Source organism: Euprymna scolopes, chromosome 29 (genome assembly GCF_053919585.1).
Source record: "Euprymna scolopes isolate OS-2025 chromosome 29, ASM5391958v1, whole genome shotgun sequence".
In the NCBI taxonomy this organism is placed as follows: Eukaryota; Metazoa; Mollusca; class Cephalopoda; order Sepiida; family Sepiolidae; genus Euprymna; species Euprymna scolopes.
Window position 1 is genome coordinate 98,551,563 of NC_136510.1, and position 17,547 is coordinate 98,569,109.

General features: G+C 33.6%; 1 protein-coding gene across 1 annotated transcript in view; it reads left to right on the forward strand.

Annotated features, from left to right (window-relative positions):
* Positions 1–17,547, forward strand: part of LOC145252791 (nitric oxide synthase, inducible-like) — a 62,908-nt gene that overhangs the window by 26,101 nt on the left and 19,260 nt on the right. Inside the window, exons 10-17 of the mRNA XM_080112738.1 lie at positions 1–22; positions 1,921–2,065; positions 5,729–5,833; positions 8,010–8,062; positions 11,324–11,371; positions 12,057–12,231; positions 13,506–13,632; positions 15,332–15,410. The exon at positions 1–22 is cut by the window's left edge and continues 76 nt beyond it. Of these exons, the coding sequence (XP_079968864.1) occupies positions 1–22; positions 1,921–2,065; positions 5,729–5,833; positions 8,010–8,062; positions 11,324–11,371; positions 12,057–12,231; positions 13,506–13,632; positions 15,332–15,410 (754 nt within the window). The remainder of the gene's footprint in view (positions 23–1,920; positions 2,066–5,728; positions 5,834–8,009; positions 8,063–11,323; positions 11,372–12,056; positions 12,232–13,505; positions 13,633–15,331; positions 15,411–17,547) is intronic.

Genomic DNA, 17,547 nt, shown 5'->3' on the forward strand with positions numbered 1-17,547 from the left:
TCACTTTTTCTATCCTGACCAAGTAAGTATTTCTCTGATTTATTCTCCGACTAGCACGCCATCAGGCATTGCCCGGTCATAAAATATGCTTCAATATAATATTTTAATTTATCATTGTTACTTATTACTTATTCACTAAGAGTTTGTGCACACGCCATCATCAGCAAATGCTCATTAGCAATTGCTGGTGGTGTTTCCTGGAATCTGAGTGACAAGTTTCACCGGCTTTTCAGCAATCTTCAGCCCATTTAAAAACCATTGCAAATCACTGTGCATTATCTCAGATTTCATATTTATTTATTATAGCATCAATTCTCTATTGATTATTATATTGTACCCAATATATAGTAGTGAATTCAAATGCTAAAAAAATATGACTTGGGTGCCATTAACTAGAATCGAAACCAAAACATTTAGCTCTCCAGCCTTACTCGTTACTGCCTGGTCTAAAAACTTAAAAAAATAATGCTGTTAAAAATATAAATGTATATTTGTGCATGCATAGAAAAAACATCTTTAGTTGACTTATGCCTCATAAGTCCCAATTTTTTAAATTTTTGACGTTTTAGCAGCTATTTTTACCGGCTAAAAAACCAAATCAAATTTGTTCTACTAATTTAAATATGAAGTTTCAAGTTTGTATACCAAAAATTGACAGAGTAGTTTGATATTTTGGGATCCTAAACACGGAACTGACTGCTAGGTCAGACCGGTCAAAACGTACACAAAATTATTGACAGAAGACACTGGCTTACAACTCGAAGATCTTGATTGAAGATAGAGACCTGTGGAGTGAAAGAGTCAATTTGGTTCGGGCAACGCACCCTATACGATGATGAGCTTGGTAGAGAGCATTCCTCACAATGACAGACAAGGTCATTTATATATATATATATATATATATATATATATATATATATATATATATATATATATAGTAATAGTAATTTATAAAATATATATGGCGATTAAGCTACACTGAATATTCGGAGTTTCATCCACTCTAGGACTCCTCAGGCTGAGGAGTCCTAGAGTGGATGAAACGCAGAATATTCAGTGTAGCTTAATCGCCATAGTCCTAGAGTGGATGAAACGCCGAATATTCAGTGTAGCTTAATCGCCATATATATTTTATAAATTACTAACTAGCTCTACTTACGTATTGAGCACTTTTGAAGTAAATACTTAAAGTTCACGCATAAATCTATACTTTCGTATATTAATTTTATGTGAGTAAATTAAGTAGTTATATATATATATATAAATATATTTGTGTGTGCGTGTGCGTGTGTGTGTGTGTAGCAGAACCCCGGGAATACAGTACAGTATATAACACACATGTATATAATCAAATAACAATATAAATAGCAACGAAAGGTGGGGGCAAATACCAGGAGCAGGAAAAACATCACATTCCACATCGTAACCTGAAAAACTGTATCCTAGGGCTAACGTATCTCGGGGTTCTACTGTACACACACACACACACACACACACACACACACACACACATATATATACCTAGGATACGGTTTTTCAGGTTACGATGTGAAATGTGATGTTTTTCCTGCTCTTGTGTGTGTGTGTGTGTGTGTGTGTGTGTGTGTGTGTGTGTGTGTGTGCGTGTGCGTGTGTGTGTGTGTGTATAGATATATAGAGAGAGATATAGATAGATAAATAGAAAGATAGATTAATCGAATAGTTATTGCAATCCAAAAATAGAAAACTAAAACAGTTTTTAAAAGTTTGTAAACATGACCATTTTTTAAAATTATTTTTCTCTATGTCAGCAATATGTCTGACCCTAACCCTCTACCGAGCAATATATCTTCACCCGGGCAACATCAGTTAAAGATAGCTAAGAAATAGATTTTTTTTTTTTTAATAATAATAAAATTTTCTTACCATTATACTTTCTAGGATTGTCTTCTTCGCTGCACTGATATACCGAAAGATTTTGAAGAGAAGAATTCCATGTACGGTTCTTTACGCTTCTGAAACTGGAACCGCAAAACGTTTTGCTGAACAACTTGCTCTCAACTTCCGGCGAGCTTTTAACACAAAGGTAATGTTCGATTTCATTTCTTTATTTCTTTACTAGCAGGAAGACCCGACGTTGCCTGGGATTAAATGAGGATCAACCAATGCTTTTATTGCCATCGAAATTGGTGAAATCGCCCATTTTTCAATCAAACCGATTGATTGCCTACTCAAGTCAGGGACCAACTGCATTGCACCGGGAGAAAGCCTCGCATGCCTCCCCACAGTGACTTAGTTCACAATACATTGCACTGTAGAGAACCTACTGTTGATTTTATAAAATTATTTTTATGCATAATGGCTTGCATTGAAGTTTAAAATGCAAAAGTCAAGTACCATGGTTTAATGTTGCTCTTAGCAGAAACATTCATTTCGAACGCACCTCTGTCTTATCAAAGAACCTATTGTTGATTTTATACGCCGGACTTTTCTGCTTGTGCAGGGATGAAATTTTTTTTTAATGCACTTGTAATGTTAGGCTGTGCTAACTTTGGTCAAAATCGGATTTTTTGGATTACTAATCATCGATCGGAGGTATTCTAAGACAAAACCTATCTAAGAACGCTTTCACACATAAAGTACATTTCTGTAAAATTTCAAAAGAAATCCGCACAGCCGTTTTGGAGTCTATAGAGAACACACGCACACACAAACACACACACACACACACACACACAAACACACACACACACAGTGCCTTTAAGATATAAAGTAGAGATATATGTATTTTTTTTTGGTCTTTTTCTTTTGCTCTGTAGGCTCTCTTGGATTTTATTTCACTTTTTGAGATCTTGCTGTTGTTGTTGTTATTGTTGTTTTGTTTTTTTTTTTACTTCGGAGTCACCACTTATCAAGGCCCGAGGGTCACTCGAGGATAAGAGTTACGGAATCTAAGGTGGTAGCGTAGTAATCGTTAATGATATAGATTGGGTAGAAATTGATTATTTATGGGGATGGCTCGACAAGAACTTGTTTACATTGGACTTAAAGGTTATCATGTATTCAACCGGGAAGCAGGCCAGCAGAACAGTGTTCCACAGGCGGGCAGTTCTGGAAAAAAAGCTCTGTTCATAGAATCTGCGTTTAGATTTTAGGCACAGATAGAGAGTGGGGGAAATCCTATATATTACTTGTAGCTAGTCAATTGTTTTTTTCATGAAAGTTTAGCAAGGGAGGACCAAAGATTATAGTTCAGTCGAGCACTTGCCAGGTTCGCAACGTCTCTTCTGTTGGAATGAAGTTGCAGGGAAGAGAAAAGGGCATTACCTACTATGTTTCGGAGCTGGTTTTGAACTCAATCAAGGCTGGATAGAGAATGTCGAGCAGCTCCTTCCCAGATGTGGCAACAGTTGTATTTCTTCTTCTTCTTCTTTGAAATCAGGTGAATAAGAAAGTTTTTCCAGTACAAAGATGTTGTTTTTATTTCTTGCTTGTGTTCTTCAATAGTTCTTCATTGCAATTTGAAAAAAAAAAGTGAAAAAAAAAAAATGTAATGATTGTAGAAAGCTAAAAAAAAAATTATGGAAATCGCTCCAGACACGGCATTAAGCCACTTGATGCAAGGAGCTAAATAAAAAATACTACTTCAAAAATCTATTAATGATAAATATTAAATGGATAGATTTCGACCTATGAAACAGTAATTCTTCCCACTTTGTCACAAACATTGCTCATGGAATGTGAGGACGAATGGTATTACTGGACAAATTCTGCAGAGGCTGCTGCAAATAAAGTGGGCTCTCTCTCTAGAAACTTATTTCTGCCGGAGAGTATTCTGTATCTCTACAAGGTCATCATTCGCCCATGTATGGAGTATTGTTGCCACATTTGGACTTGTGCATCTGCTACTAGTTTCTCCCTCTTAGACAGGGTTCAAAAGAGTCGTCAACCTAATAGATTCTACACTGTCAGCTCGGCTTCAACGTCAGTCCCGTCACTGAAATGTGGCATTTCTCTGCCTGTTTCACAAGTAATGGTAAATGCTCCGATAAACTACAAGCCCTTGTACCCCTTCGACGTAAATACCCCTGATAAACCCAACAAGCAGCTAAATCCCACCCCTACACAGTAAAGATCCCTAGATACCAGAAAGTCTTCTACTCTAATAGTTTCCTCTCTCTGACTGCTAGACTTTGGAATTCCCTTCTGGGTCCCTGCTTCTCATATTGTACATTGTACACTTATTGTATGCAGAAGTTCAAATGTAATGTAAACAAACATCTTGCTGCTCAACTCCCTACATAGTATCCTGACAACTTATGCCCCAGATAGTAGCCCCTTACATCAAAGTGGCACTGTACCTTATTTGGGATGAAAATACACTAAAAAAATATGAAAGCAAAAGATACGAGGCTACCAAAAGGAAACCCAAAATTCACTTTCTACTTTCAACAAATGCTGTAAATCAGAAAAGACAAATATTTTATTGCATTTCGCTTTTTGACCCGGAATTAAGAGATTCAAGGAAGGCAGGGAGTCGGATGATGAGGTGTGGGAGGAGTAAGGAAGTCAGAACACCAGAGTTGATTGGCCAAATAAAGAATTGCATGGATAAGGACCGATGTGTGTCTATGGAGACAATAAGTGCACAGTTTGATGTCAGCGTGAGAATCTGTAATCTTGTTCCATACCAGTTCGATCTTTTGATCTCGTCCTTCAAAATAGATGGATGTTTCACACAATTTTGGGAGGGAGGGTGACCCAATCAGCCACTGTAAGAAGAGATTAACCCAGGAGAGAGTTGCAGAGCACTTTTATTTAATGGCCGGCCCGGAAAATACCAGATAACCTTGCCGTTGGACAAGAAAATGGTGGAGCTGCTGAAGTAAGTGCATTTCCTTTGTAAAGGAAAAACAGACGAACACATGAAACCATATTTTTGTGGAATAATATGTTTCTGCAACAGGATTATTAGAAGTAGCTAATTGTTTAGGCTACCAGGGTTGAACCTGACCCAGGGCAGGGGAGGGGGGGTCAAGGATAAAGTTTTCGAGAGTGTGAGACAATATCGATGGGAAGCCATTATCAGTGGAAATTGCCTGATCGGGATGTGGGAGAGAGGTAGCTGATTATCCAATCAAAACGAACCAAGGTGTGTCAGATCGGACAATGATTGGTTGGCTGGGACGCCTGGCGTGGCCCTACCTACCCAAGACCACTATATTTAAGCTTGTGCAGAGCAGAAAAATCAGATTTTAGAGCTCAGAGGGAGATTAAGTTGAGGTTTTGGAGAGAATTTGAAGAGAAACTGTCCACTGCTTCTATCATACCTCCATTCAATAAGCACCCATCCCTAGCCCGACAAAAGCAAGAAATCAGTACTCATAAACCCGACTCGATTTACATGTTTTTAGGAATATGAAATCTTTGTTCTGTAACGAGTACATACATCATGCAGGCTTTTCTCTATTTTCTTCACTTTTAATTGCCACCATGAGTGTCAATTTGAATAAACACCGGAACAAACAACATGTATTTTGGCTACATAATAATTAACAAGAATCCAATTACAGACATAAAAAATCATCGACTTTATATGCAAAACAATTAATCCTCATCTCTTCAGATTTTTATGATGTTCACCCCTGCATCCCTGCATCCCCGTCATCAATATACAACATTCTGTTTGTAACTTTTTTTGTTTCGTTTTCTCATTCAAAAAGATTTTTTGTTTTCTTTATGTTTCCAGTTGGTCTGCATGGATTCGTACGTGGTCAACGATTTACCATCTGAAAAACTGCTCTTAGCCGTAACCAGCACGTTTGGAAGTGGACAAGCACCTGAAAATGGAAGGGTGAGTTTATACTTATGTACTGACCTTACGCCAATAAGTAGTGATTAAGTTAGCTAGTGAGACTTTTGATGAGGTCCACTCTTAGTGCGTGTCAGAATGACCCATATATGTAAAATAGAACCGTTCTCAAGGTTGAATGAAAGATGGGTGACAAGGCAGGGCAAACGGTCAAACTTCGTAAACAAAACTCAGTGGAATGATATGAGGATATGACATGACATCACGTTTTCAAGCAAGAGACACAAAGATTTTCAGTTCAGTCTCTCTGTAGGAAGCACGGAAATGGGACACGCTAATGATATAGAGAACTGATGTTATGTTATTGGTATTTTTTTTTTTATTTGTGTATACTAGCAGGCCGGCTTCCCGACATTGCCTAGTAAAATACGCTTAAAAACAGCCTATCCTGCCTTGACAGAGTACAAAATAGATTTCGTGGCTTAGTGGGGGATGCCCTTTTCTCTACCCTGCAACCTCTCTCCCACAGAAGAGACGTTGCGAGCCTATCCTTGTTTTATCGTTATTTCCATGGCAGGTGCTCGTCTGAACTCCAATCTCTGGTCCCCCCTCGCTAATCTTTCACGAAAAACACCCGTCTAGCTGAATCCACTGTGAAAAATTTCCCCCACTCTTTATCTGTGCCTAAATCAAAACGTGGATTCCATGAACAAAGCTTCTTTCTTAGAACTGCACGCTTGTGGAACTCTGTTCCGTCTGCCTGCTTCCCACCTGACTACAACTTGAATGTCTTCAAGTCCAACATTAACAAATTCCTAATGAACCGCCCTCTTAAGTAAACACTTCATTAAATCTCCACACTAATGTACTGTACTTGCAATAACCCTTATCCCTGAGTGGCTTCCGGGCCTTGATAAGTGGTGATCACTGTGTAAAAAAAAAAAAAAAAAAAAAATTCTCTATTGATTATTATATTGTACCCAATATATAGTAATGATTTCAAAAGTTTAAAAATAATAATAATCTGACTTGGGTGCTATCAGTTAAAATTGAAACCAAAACATATAACGCTCCAGCCTTAGTCGATACCGTTTGATCTATAGACAGATGGATACGAAAGTTTTAAAAACGAAGTGATTTCAAGCTATGAATGTATATTTTCACATGTGCAGAAGTAATAACAGGTTAAGTCAACTTACTCCTGCCAAGGTCTACTGTTATTTTTTCAATTCTGACCTTTAGCAACTATTTTTACCGGCTAAAAACCAAATTGAATTTATTATTGAATTAATTTGGAATTATTTTGGAGATGAATAATTTGTATAATTTATTTTATTTTGTTATTTGAACTATTATCCTCATCTTTGTTGTTTTTACGATGTTTCGGTCAATTATTTCTCTGGCCTTCGTCAGGTTAACCGTAACAGAATAGGAATGTCGAATGACAACATCTATTGAAGGCAGTAATTGCTGGTGGATGTAGTTGGAGGATTCGATATCCTGTCACGGTTAACCGCAATGAAGGCCAGAGGAATAATTGGCCAAAACATTGTAAAAACAACAACTAGAAAATCAGAAAAATAGTCCAAATAATTAAATAAAACAAATTGAATTTGTTTCACAGGTCCAAATCCCCTATGTATCAACTTTCAAGTCTGTAAACCAAAAATTCAGAGATGAGTTTTGTAGAGACCGTTAGGCACACACACAGATAAGGTCATTTTTATATATAAATACATATGCGTATACTAAAACTATTTCATCCTAAATGCTATGCAATTATGCAGAATGTAGAAACTATGCATAAAAAGAATTAAGCATAATAGTTTAATGAAATCAATCATCCAATAAGAAACCATAAAAATGAATAATTAATTAATGAATGTTCGTTTTTCAAAGGAATATGCAAATAAGTTAACCATGATGAAGTCGCTTGCATATCCATGACTGAGTATATTAAGAAGTTCGTTTTAATAATTTTTAAATAGAAAAAGTAGGCTTTTAATATCAATGTCAGTGCAACAACAACTTCAGCTTTATAGGTGTAAAGAAGATCATGTGTTAGTTTCTTGATATGGCTATGTTGGTCAGTTAATGGCCAGAAAATGTAGCAAACAAAGACCGGGTCATTTTATTTACAATAATGCAAAACCAAAGTTGAAATGAAGCTGTTATAAATACTAATGATTTATTTTTATTTTCTTTTTGTTTTGTTCAGAACCTTGCAGGCCAACTGGGCAGCATCACTTCTGCTCAACCGGATCCACCAAAGTAAGTAAATTTCTGAATTTTTGAGATAAGGATTGATTATTCATATTATTTGGATGCTTCGGACTGCTGTTCTCATCTTGAGAGTTATTTTCATAACGTTTCGGTCGATGTAACCTCTGACCTTCTTCATATATATCTCGTTGAACTTGAGAATCTTTCTGTCAAACTTTGAGAATTATACTGCCGAACTCGGGAATCTGCATGGAATGTATTTAATCCATGCAGATTTAAGACGGCTAAAATTCATGCAAGAATTGTCTGCAATAGAGTATCTTATAAGATTCAGTTGTACGTCATACTCTTATTGAGGTTGAGAGTTCAATCGTCAGTGTCGGTGGCACTCAGAATACAACTGCAAATTAATGGGTGACAGAACGAGAACATGCAACCCCATTGGATTAGATAAAGCTTCCATTGAAAATCTGTGTAGATTCCCGATTTTGACAAGAGACACATGAGAAGTTTAGTTTTGGAAAAGATAGAGTTTGAAAATATGGAGACAGACAAATAGACAAAAAGACCGACAGACAGGCAGACAGACGTATAGCCTTTTATATATTAGATTACAACCCAGTAATGGGTAATGGAATGAGAGCATGCAACCACAGTGGATTAAATAAAGGTTCCATTTGAAATCTATGTAGATTCCCGAGTTCGACAGAAAAATTCCTGAGTTCCACAGAAAGATTCTCGAGTTCAACAAGATACACCTGAAGAAGGTCAGATACTTCATCGATCAAAACGTTGATAAACTGATACTCAAGATGGGAACATTAATTCAAAGAATCAAAATAAATAAACTAAAATTTGAATAAATAAACTAAAATTTGAATAAATAAACTAAAATTTGAATAAATAAACTAAAATATGAATAAATAAACTAAAATTTGAATAAATAAACTAAAATATGAATAAATAAACTAAAATTTGAATAAATAAACTAAAATTTGAATAAATAAACTAAAATATGAATAAATAAACTAAAATATGAATAAATAAACTAAAATATGAATAAATAAACTAAAATTTGAATAAATAAACTAAAATATGAATAAATAAACTAAAATATGAATAAATAAACTAAAATATGAATAAATAAACTAAAATTTGAATAAATAAACTAAAATATGAATAAATAAACTAAAATATGAATAAATAAACTAAAATATGAATAAATAAACTAAAATTTGAATAAATAAACTAAAATATGAATGAATAAACTAAAATATGAATAAATAAACTAAAATATGAATAAATAAACTAAAATATGAATAAATAAACTAAAATATGAATAAATAAACTAAAATTTAAATAAATAAACTAAAATATGAATAAATAAACTAAAATATGAATGAATAAACTAAAATTTGAATAAATAAACTAAAATTTGAATAAATAAACTAAAATTTGAATAAATAAACTAAAATATGAATAAATAAACTAAAATATGAATAAATAAACTAAAATTTGAATAAATAAACTAAAATATGAATAAATAAACTAAAATATGAATAAATAAACTAAAATATGAATAAATAAACTAAAATTTGAATAAATAAACTAAAATTTGAATAAATAAACTAAAATATGAATAAATAAACTAAAATATGAATAAATAAACTAAAATATGAATAAATAAACTAAAATTTGAATAAATAAACTAAAATTTGAATAAATAAACTAAAATATGAATAAATAAACTAAAATATGAATAAATAAACTAAAATATGAATAAATAAACTAAAATTTGAATAAATAAACTAAAATATGAATAAATAAACTAAAATATGAATAAATAAACTAAAATATGAATAAATAAACTAAAATTTGAATAAATAAACTAAAATATGAATAAATAAACTAAAATATGAATAAATAAACTAAAATATGAATAAATAAACTAAAATATGAATAAATAAACTAAAATATGAATGAATAAACTAAACATACATTTCTTTTTTTATTTTGTCTTTGGATTTAAATTTACTTTGTACAATCACAACTAAATTTGCATTTAAATAGCACGAATAACCATACATCCACTGAGAGGCATCTCTCTCTCTCTTTGTCCTTCTCTTCACTTTTATTTCCCTCCTTTCTTTCTCATGCTTGTGCTGTTGCCATATCTATTGCTAATTGAGATTTTGGTATCTGCCTGTCTGAAGCCGAAACTATACTATTATTTATGTATCTGAAGCCAACATTCCAAACCAGAAATGTATTTAATTCACACTCAAAACGCAGATTCCATGAACAAAGCTTCTTCCTTAGAACTGCACGCCTGTGGAACTCTGTTCCGTCTGCCTGCTTCCCTCCGGACTACAACATGGTTGTCTTCAAGTCCAATGTTAACAAATTCCTAATGAACCGCCCCCTTAAGTAAACATTTCAGCAAATCTCCTCACTAACGTAATGTACTTGCAATAACCCTTATCCCTGAGTGGCTTCCGGGCCTTGATAAGTGGTGATCACTGTGTAAAAAAAACAAAAAAACTCATAATATTTTATTCATATTTTGATGAAGTACGTCTTACACGTGTTTCATTGAATAGCAGAACTTACTAAAAAAAAAAAATTAGAGCCACATGTATATTGGAAAGTTTTTTTTTTTTTTTTTTTTTCTTGGAATGGAAAACAATCTGTGGAAGAAAAATGTTAATAAAATGGAGATATTTATAAAGTTTGTATAAGCAAAAGAATAAAGAAACACTTATTACAGTATTTGGAAGCACCCCCAAGCCACATCCAAAAATCAATTGCATTCAAAGTGCACATTGAGATGCTATGTTTGATTTTCAAACAATGTTATAGAAGTTCGATTTCAGATTCAAATTAAAACCGATCCTGGATATAACCTTAAACAATATCCAGTGGTGAGGCCCCAGTTTGCGGGCTGTGGGGAGTGTGGAGCACCCCTTAATTACCATTGCTCCCAGGTCCACTCTGACCCGGAGTGGTAGTACCTGTTAGGGTCCCAACTATGTGTTAAATAGAAACTGACTTGAAAACAACAAATATATTCTATTAAAAAAATTTTCTTCAAAATCACGTGCATTAAATAACCTGAAAAGGGTTGATATGCCGTAAAACAAAAACAACCAACCAAATTAAAACCAGAATCAAGTCATATTATTTATTGCCTCCGCCATGGTGATTACATGTGACAAACGTAGATTTATGTGGAGGAAATTTCTCTTTTCAGTGCCTTTTTATAAAAGTGAATATTTTCATTAAATGTCACTTCCTTTCTTTTATTTTCAGCAAAAATTCGATAAAGACTCTTTCCACATTAAACTTAAAAGATACAAGGTATTTGGTTTATAAAATCTGTTCATTTATTTTGTCTTTTGTTTTTTGTTTTTATTTGTGTGTGTGTGTGTGTGTGTGTGTGTGTGTGTGTGTGTGTGTGTGTGTGTGTGTGTGTGTATGTGTGTGTGTGTGTGTGTGTGCACTTCATACATACATAAATAATGTATGTATATAGATAATTTGCATTTATGTACTTCACACGCACACATGTGTACATGCATAAGGTGTATTGATATATTTATATATATACTTATTTCATGTGCGTACAGTTCTGTCTTCTCTCCTGGTTTGTAATATCTAAGGGAAGTAACTCGCTATGATAAAATATCGGAATTAAGTAGAATTATTTCCCTTGCAGAGGATTTGTTTTTTTGTTTTTTTTGTTTTTTTTTTGTGTGTGTTTTATTTTTTTAAGCTATTTAAGTTATTTATTTGGCAAGGTCACGTTGGACTGAAAGCTTACTTTATATTTTAAAGGTAAATATTTATTAAAAAAAAAAACATGTAAAATTTTTTTAATGTTTAAATGCATAAGATATATAAAAATAAAGTTCTATCCTATTTCCTACATCTTATTACGTGGAATAAGGGAAATAACTCTAGTTTTGGTTAAAAATTGAAAGCTTCAAATTCTTGTGATTCGTAAGTGCTGGTCTTCATTCATATTTTCATATTTTGCTTTCAGATATTCCGTGTTTGGTCTTGGGAACAGTTCCTATGAAGAATATTGCGGTTTCGGTCATTTCGTGGACAAACACTTGTCCGGCCTCGGTGCCAAGAATATCTATCCAATCGGAGAAGGTGATGAATTAGGTGGTCAGAAGGAATCATTCGATAGTTGGTCTGCAGATGTTCTCAAGGTATGGAAACAAATACAAATGGTGGCGGACTCTGTTGAACACGTAAAATTTAGGAAAATGAGTTCAAACTAAAAAATTATACAAAATACTGTTGGAAACTCATTCAATATATGTTACCGTGACATAGACTGACACATATTCAGTGGGTTTCTAACAGTATTTTGTGTAGTTTTTAGTTTTAACTCATTTCCCCAAACTTAATGTGTTCAACAGCGAGTCCGCCGCCATTTGTATTTTTCAAATACGTCAATAAACACTGTATGTTTTTCAAGCCAAATAAACATTTTACATTAAATAAAAACACTAAAAAATTATCCAGGTAGGTAGAAAAGTAACTTCTCTTGCCTTTGATAACATTTATTTGTTATATATTTGTTTTGTTGACAACTTTTTTGAATCTATGTGTATAGTAAAACAAACCCGATATTTTATATATGTTTAAAAATGGAAGTTACATTAATAAGAAAACAGAATGGTTTTTCCTCTTTTATTTTAGAATCTTTGTAGAAAAAGAGGTGTTCATTAACTGTGATATCGAAGAAGTCTAAGTCGATAATTTACGGGCCGTGAATTATTCACAAGTTTAAAAAATCGTAATCCAAATTTCTCCATTCGATTATACAAATTAAATTATATTAAAAGCTATTAATAAGAACCAGTGTTTGTTTATTTTCATTGTAGAAAAAAAGTTCAGTGAGAAAAATTAGGAGTACTTAAAAGTCTCGCTTTCCCCATTTTATCCTTTAGTCCTCACATTCCATGAACGATATTTCTGACACAGAAGGAAAAATTGCTGTCTTCTAAGTTAGAACCTATTCCATCTAACACTTATTGTTCGCAAGTTTTCGACCTTGAAGCAGTATTTACTTTTTGTAGTTTTTATATCAAGTAGCTTCACGCCTTGTCTGGAGCAATTTTTATTAAAAAAAAAATAAATGTTTATACATTTGTTTTTTATGAGCAGACAATAATGAGAAAAAAGCTAATGAGCTGTGTTTTCGTTAATGTCAGCATGCGTATGCTTATGAATATGTATGCGTGAGTTGAGATAGCAGCAACCCCAAAGTCCGACAGAGGAGCGAGGAAAGGCAAATAAATACCAATTACAATATTTTGTATCTTGTTTAGGTTTACTTTTATTTTATTTTCTGTAATCTCATAAAATTAATGGAAATTAGGATCCCGGATGACACTAGGTAGCCTTGCTAATTAATAAGATGATAATGAAATTTGTAACTTACTTCTTCTGATTTTTGTTCTTTGATAATATTCAGGTAGCGTGCGAAGAGTTTGGTTTAAAACAAGTGACAGGGAGTTTTACAAGCCAAGAAGCGCAGTGGACAACGGACAAATTCCAGTCTGCCGTCGCTTATGTCTCCCAAAAGAAAGACATTTACCAAAGTAAGTTTTCTATAAGAAGATGCTGCAAGTAATGTTAAATAATTTTTAATGCTTTTGTTTTAAATCCGATTTTTTAAAACTTATTTTTGCAAAATATTCTTTTCCCACAATATATAACTACTTCATTTACTCGCATAAATTTAATATATGAAAGTATAGATTTATGCGTAAACTTTAAGTATTTACTTCAAAAATGCTCAATACGTAGGTAGAGCTAGTTAGTAATTTATAAAATATATATGGCGATTAAGCTACACTGAATATTCTGCGTTTCATCCAACTATAGGATTCGTCAGGAGCTGACGAATCCTATAGTTGGATGAAACGCAGAATATTCAGTGTAGCTTAATCGCCATATATATTTTATATATATATATATATATATATATATATATATATATATATATATATATATATATATATATATATATACATGAGTTTTTGAGATGAGGATTTCCTTTACCCCAAAACGGATATTACACGACACAAATACAGCAGTCATTAACACTATTAAGTGCACACTTTAAGCATAATATGCAAAAATTAACCATGTATATACATTAAAAACAAAAAAGTTACAATAATTTCTTCAAATAATAATTAATATCCATCGAAACTCGTATCCTGGAAATTGATTTGACAGGTAGTCTGTGACACTGACTTCCGGAAATAAAGAAATAAATTAAAACATAAGACAAACAAAAAAGCCTCACTGAACTGTTGTATATGTTTTCTTTTTATTTTTCTACCCTGAAGAAAAGATAATACTCTAAAAAGTTAGGGACATCAACACCTACCATTTTGTACAACGCATTATGCTGGTATATAAATGTAATATAATTAAAAATTATTGCAAATTTCTTCTAATATTTTCATTATTCTTTTATGTACTAACTCGTGTCTGTAATGTTTCCTACGAACCACATTGACATAAACTTCAAACAAAACGCCTTTCACACTACGCACAATGCTTCAAGTAAACTATGACATCCTTCCGAAAAATATTTTCAAAGATGTGACCAAATTTCTCTCTTCAATATTCGCGCTAACCATGCATAAATTTCAGACTTTATAACACTCGTCAACCGGACATGTAACCTTTCTTTCTCCATGAGAGGCTGAGCCCTCGGGTTAATACCACTAACAAAATGAAAAAAAAAGATCTTCCATACGTAATAATGTTTTAAAAAATGTGACCAAGTTTCTTTATTTAAAAACAAAACATAAAAACACTAAGTCTTCTTCTATGAATAGGTCGTATTATCAGCAAAAGTGTCAGGAAAAAAATTATTTAAAACAAAAATTATATTACATTGTCAAGGTGTGAGTTCCATTATAGAAACGTTGATTTAATTTGAATAAAATAAAATATGCATCAAGTGCGCTTGAAAGCCAAATCACAACGTATTATTAGGAAAATAAACAAATATTTTACTTGTTTGAAATTTACAACATGGCAAGAAAGAAGAAAAGAAAGAAAAAGAAAAGAAACAAAACAACATACTGAAGATGGAGTATGTCTCCGAAATATATTTATGTTATAAATTTCAAACAAGTTAAATATTTGTTTATTTTCCTAATATTACGTTGTGATTTGGCTTTCAAGCGCACTTGATGCGTATTTTATTTCATTTACATGACATTGTTTGGTTTTGTAAATTTTTCAAGTCTATTTTAATTTTTTTAAATTTATTTTCAGGTTTGGCAAGTATTCACCAAAAGGAAATTTTCCCATGTAAGATTAGCAAAAGGAAACACCTGCTTCCGACAAATTACAGGTGATTATTATCTTGACTCTGTAAATACAACGATTCGTCAGGGATCCAGTATCCATACGATGATGCTGATTTATTGCAATACCGAATTTAAAAGTCTCACTTGCACTAATTAGAGAGACCTTAAATTCTATCTTTACTTATATATAAAAAGCACTTTGTCTATGTATGTGTGTATCTATCTGTGTGTGTGTGTGTGTGTGTGTGTGTGTGTGTGTGTGTGTGTGTGTGTGGATGGGTGGGTATGTGAGCGTGAAATAGAGAGTTTCCTATAAACTCCAAAACAGCTGAGCCAAGTTTTTTTTTTTTTTTAATTTCACACAAATGCTTGTTATGTCTGGGAGTGTTCTTAAATAGGTTTTGTATCAGAATGACCCCAATAAGTATCTATAATCGAAAAATCTGATTAAAGAGGGAACAGTTCGATTTTTACCAAACTTAACACCTTTATAAAGCCTAACATCACAAGTGCATCTAAGTTTTAACACTGCACAAGCAGAAGGGCCCAAGGTATAAAAATAAACTGTAAGTTCTTGATAAGACAGGTGTGTTTTTATGACAGCACGTTGATCTTTTAATTTTTTTACCGTGTAACGGGAAGATAACTCAGTTTAAAGCGCCGACACTCCCCTCCCCACCTTTAATACTAGCTTTTCTTCCTAAAAATCAAATCTTTTGCTCGGTATCATAACAAATTGCCTTTTCGCTGTAAAAAAAAAAAACTACTTGATGAAATTAAATGAAAATTTTTTTTTTTTTTTCGGAGAACTTCATTCCATAACGGATGCGTACAATATAACTTTTTTTCTCGATATTTTCATTTTTTAATGTCTTGATTTAACTGTACAAGTATCAAATCAAACTAAGGAGAAGTTAGAGTTCCCACTGATGTTGAGTTGGTTGGTTGGTTGTTTTTGTTTTACGGCATATCAACCCTTTTCGGGTTATTTAATGCCGAATCCAAAGATTTTGAAGAAAAATTTTTTTAATAGAATATATTTGTTATTTTCACGTCAGTTTCTATTTAACCCATAGTTGGGACCCTAACAGGTACTACCACTCTGGGTCAGAGTGGACCTGGGAGCAATGGTAATTAAAGGGTAGCTCCACACTCCCCAAAGCCCACAAGCTGGGGCCTCACCACTGGATATAGTTTAAGGTCATATCCAGGACCCCCACTGAGGGACTTTTACCCTCTGCAGGAGGCAGTCGGCGTATTCTAATGCCCCACCGACAGGGCCGATGTTGAGTTGAATAGAGCTGAGAGAGAAAAAGAAGAGAGAGTTAGAATTAGAATAAGTCCATGAGTATGAACAAAGGTACAAGGTTAGGAAGTCCTGTTTGAAGAAAAGAGTTTGTGTATATATATATATATTTTTTTTTTTTCACAGTGATCACCACTTATCAAGGCCCGGAAGCCACTCAGGGATAAGGGTTATTGCAAGTACATTACGTTAGTGTGGAGATTTGATGAAGTGTTTACTTAAGGGGGCGGTTCTTTAGGAATTTGTTAACATTGGAGTTGAAGACATCCAAGTTGTAGTCCGATGGGAAGCAGGCAGACGGAACAGAGTTCCACAGGTGTGTAGTTCTAAAGTAATAATGTATATGTATCGTACACAGCATAATCACATTGACACATCGGTTCTCTTTACATTACAGAAGTTAAGCAACATTGAGCCTGGTTAATACTAAAATGGGTGACCATTTGGGAACTCCAGATGTTGTATATGCTCTGCATTTGTCTCGGCACTGTTTCCAGCCGTCTAGCACTTCTCCTTGTCACTGGACCCCAGCCGTGCCGATTTAGGAGAAGTGTGGTTGGGGGATTGCGCAACACTTATTTCACAATTACTCACGCAATTAACCTCACAGAAGGGTATCCATTGTCTCTTGAGACTGAATGGAGGCATCAAGTCGACCATACCCAGGTATTAAGGTCAGGGTCCAGTGATAGCCATGGTGGATTATATATCTCCTTGTTGAAGTCAAAGGCTGGGAGAAGGCGGGGTCTGTTACATCCCAAGAGATATGTTTTGGGGGTGAGGGTTATGGTTAGTCTGAGCCGCGTGAACCTATTGTCATTACCATGACAAGGAAAAAGGAAGTAGTCCTACGTAAACCCTTTTTTATCAACTCT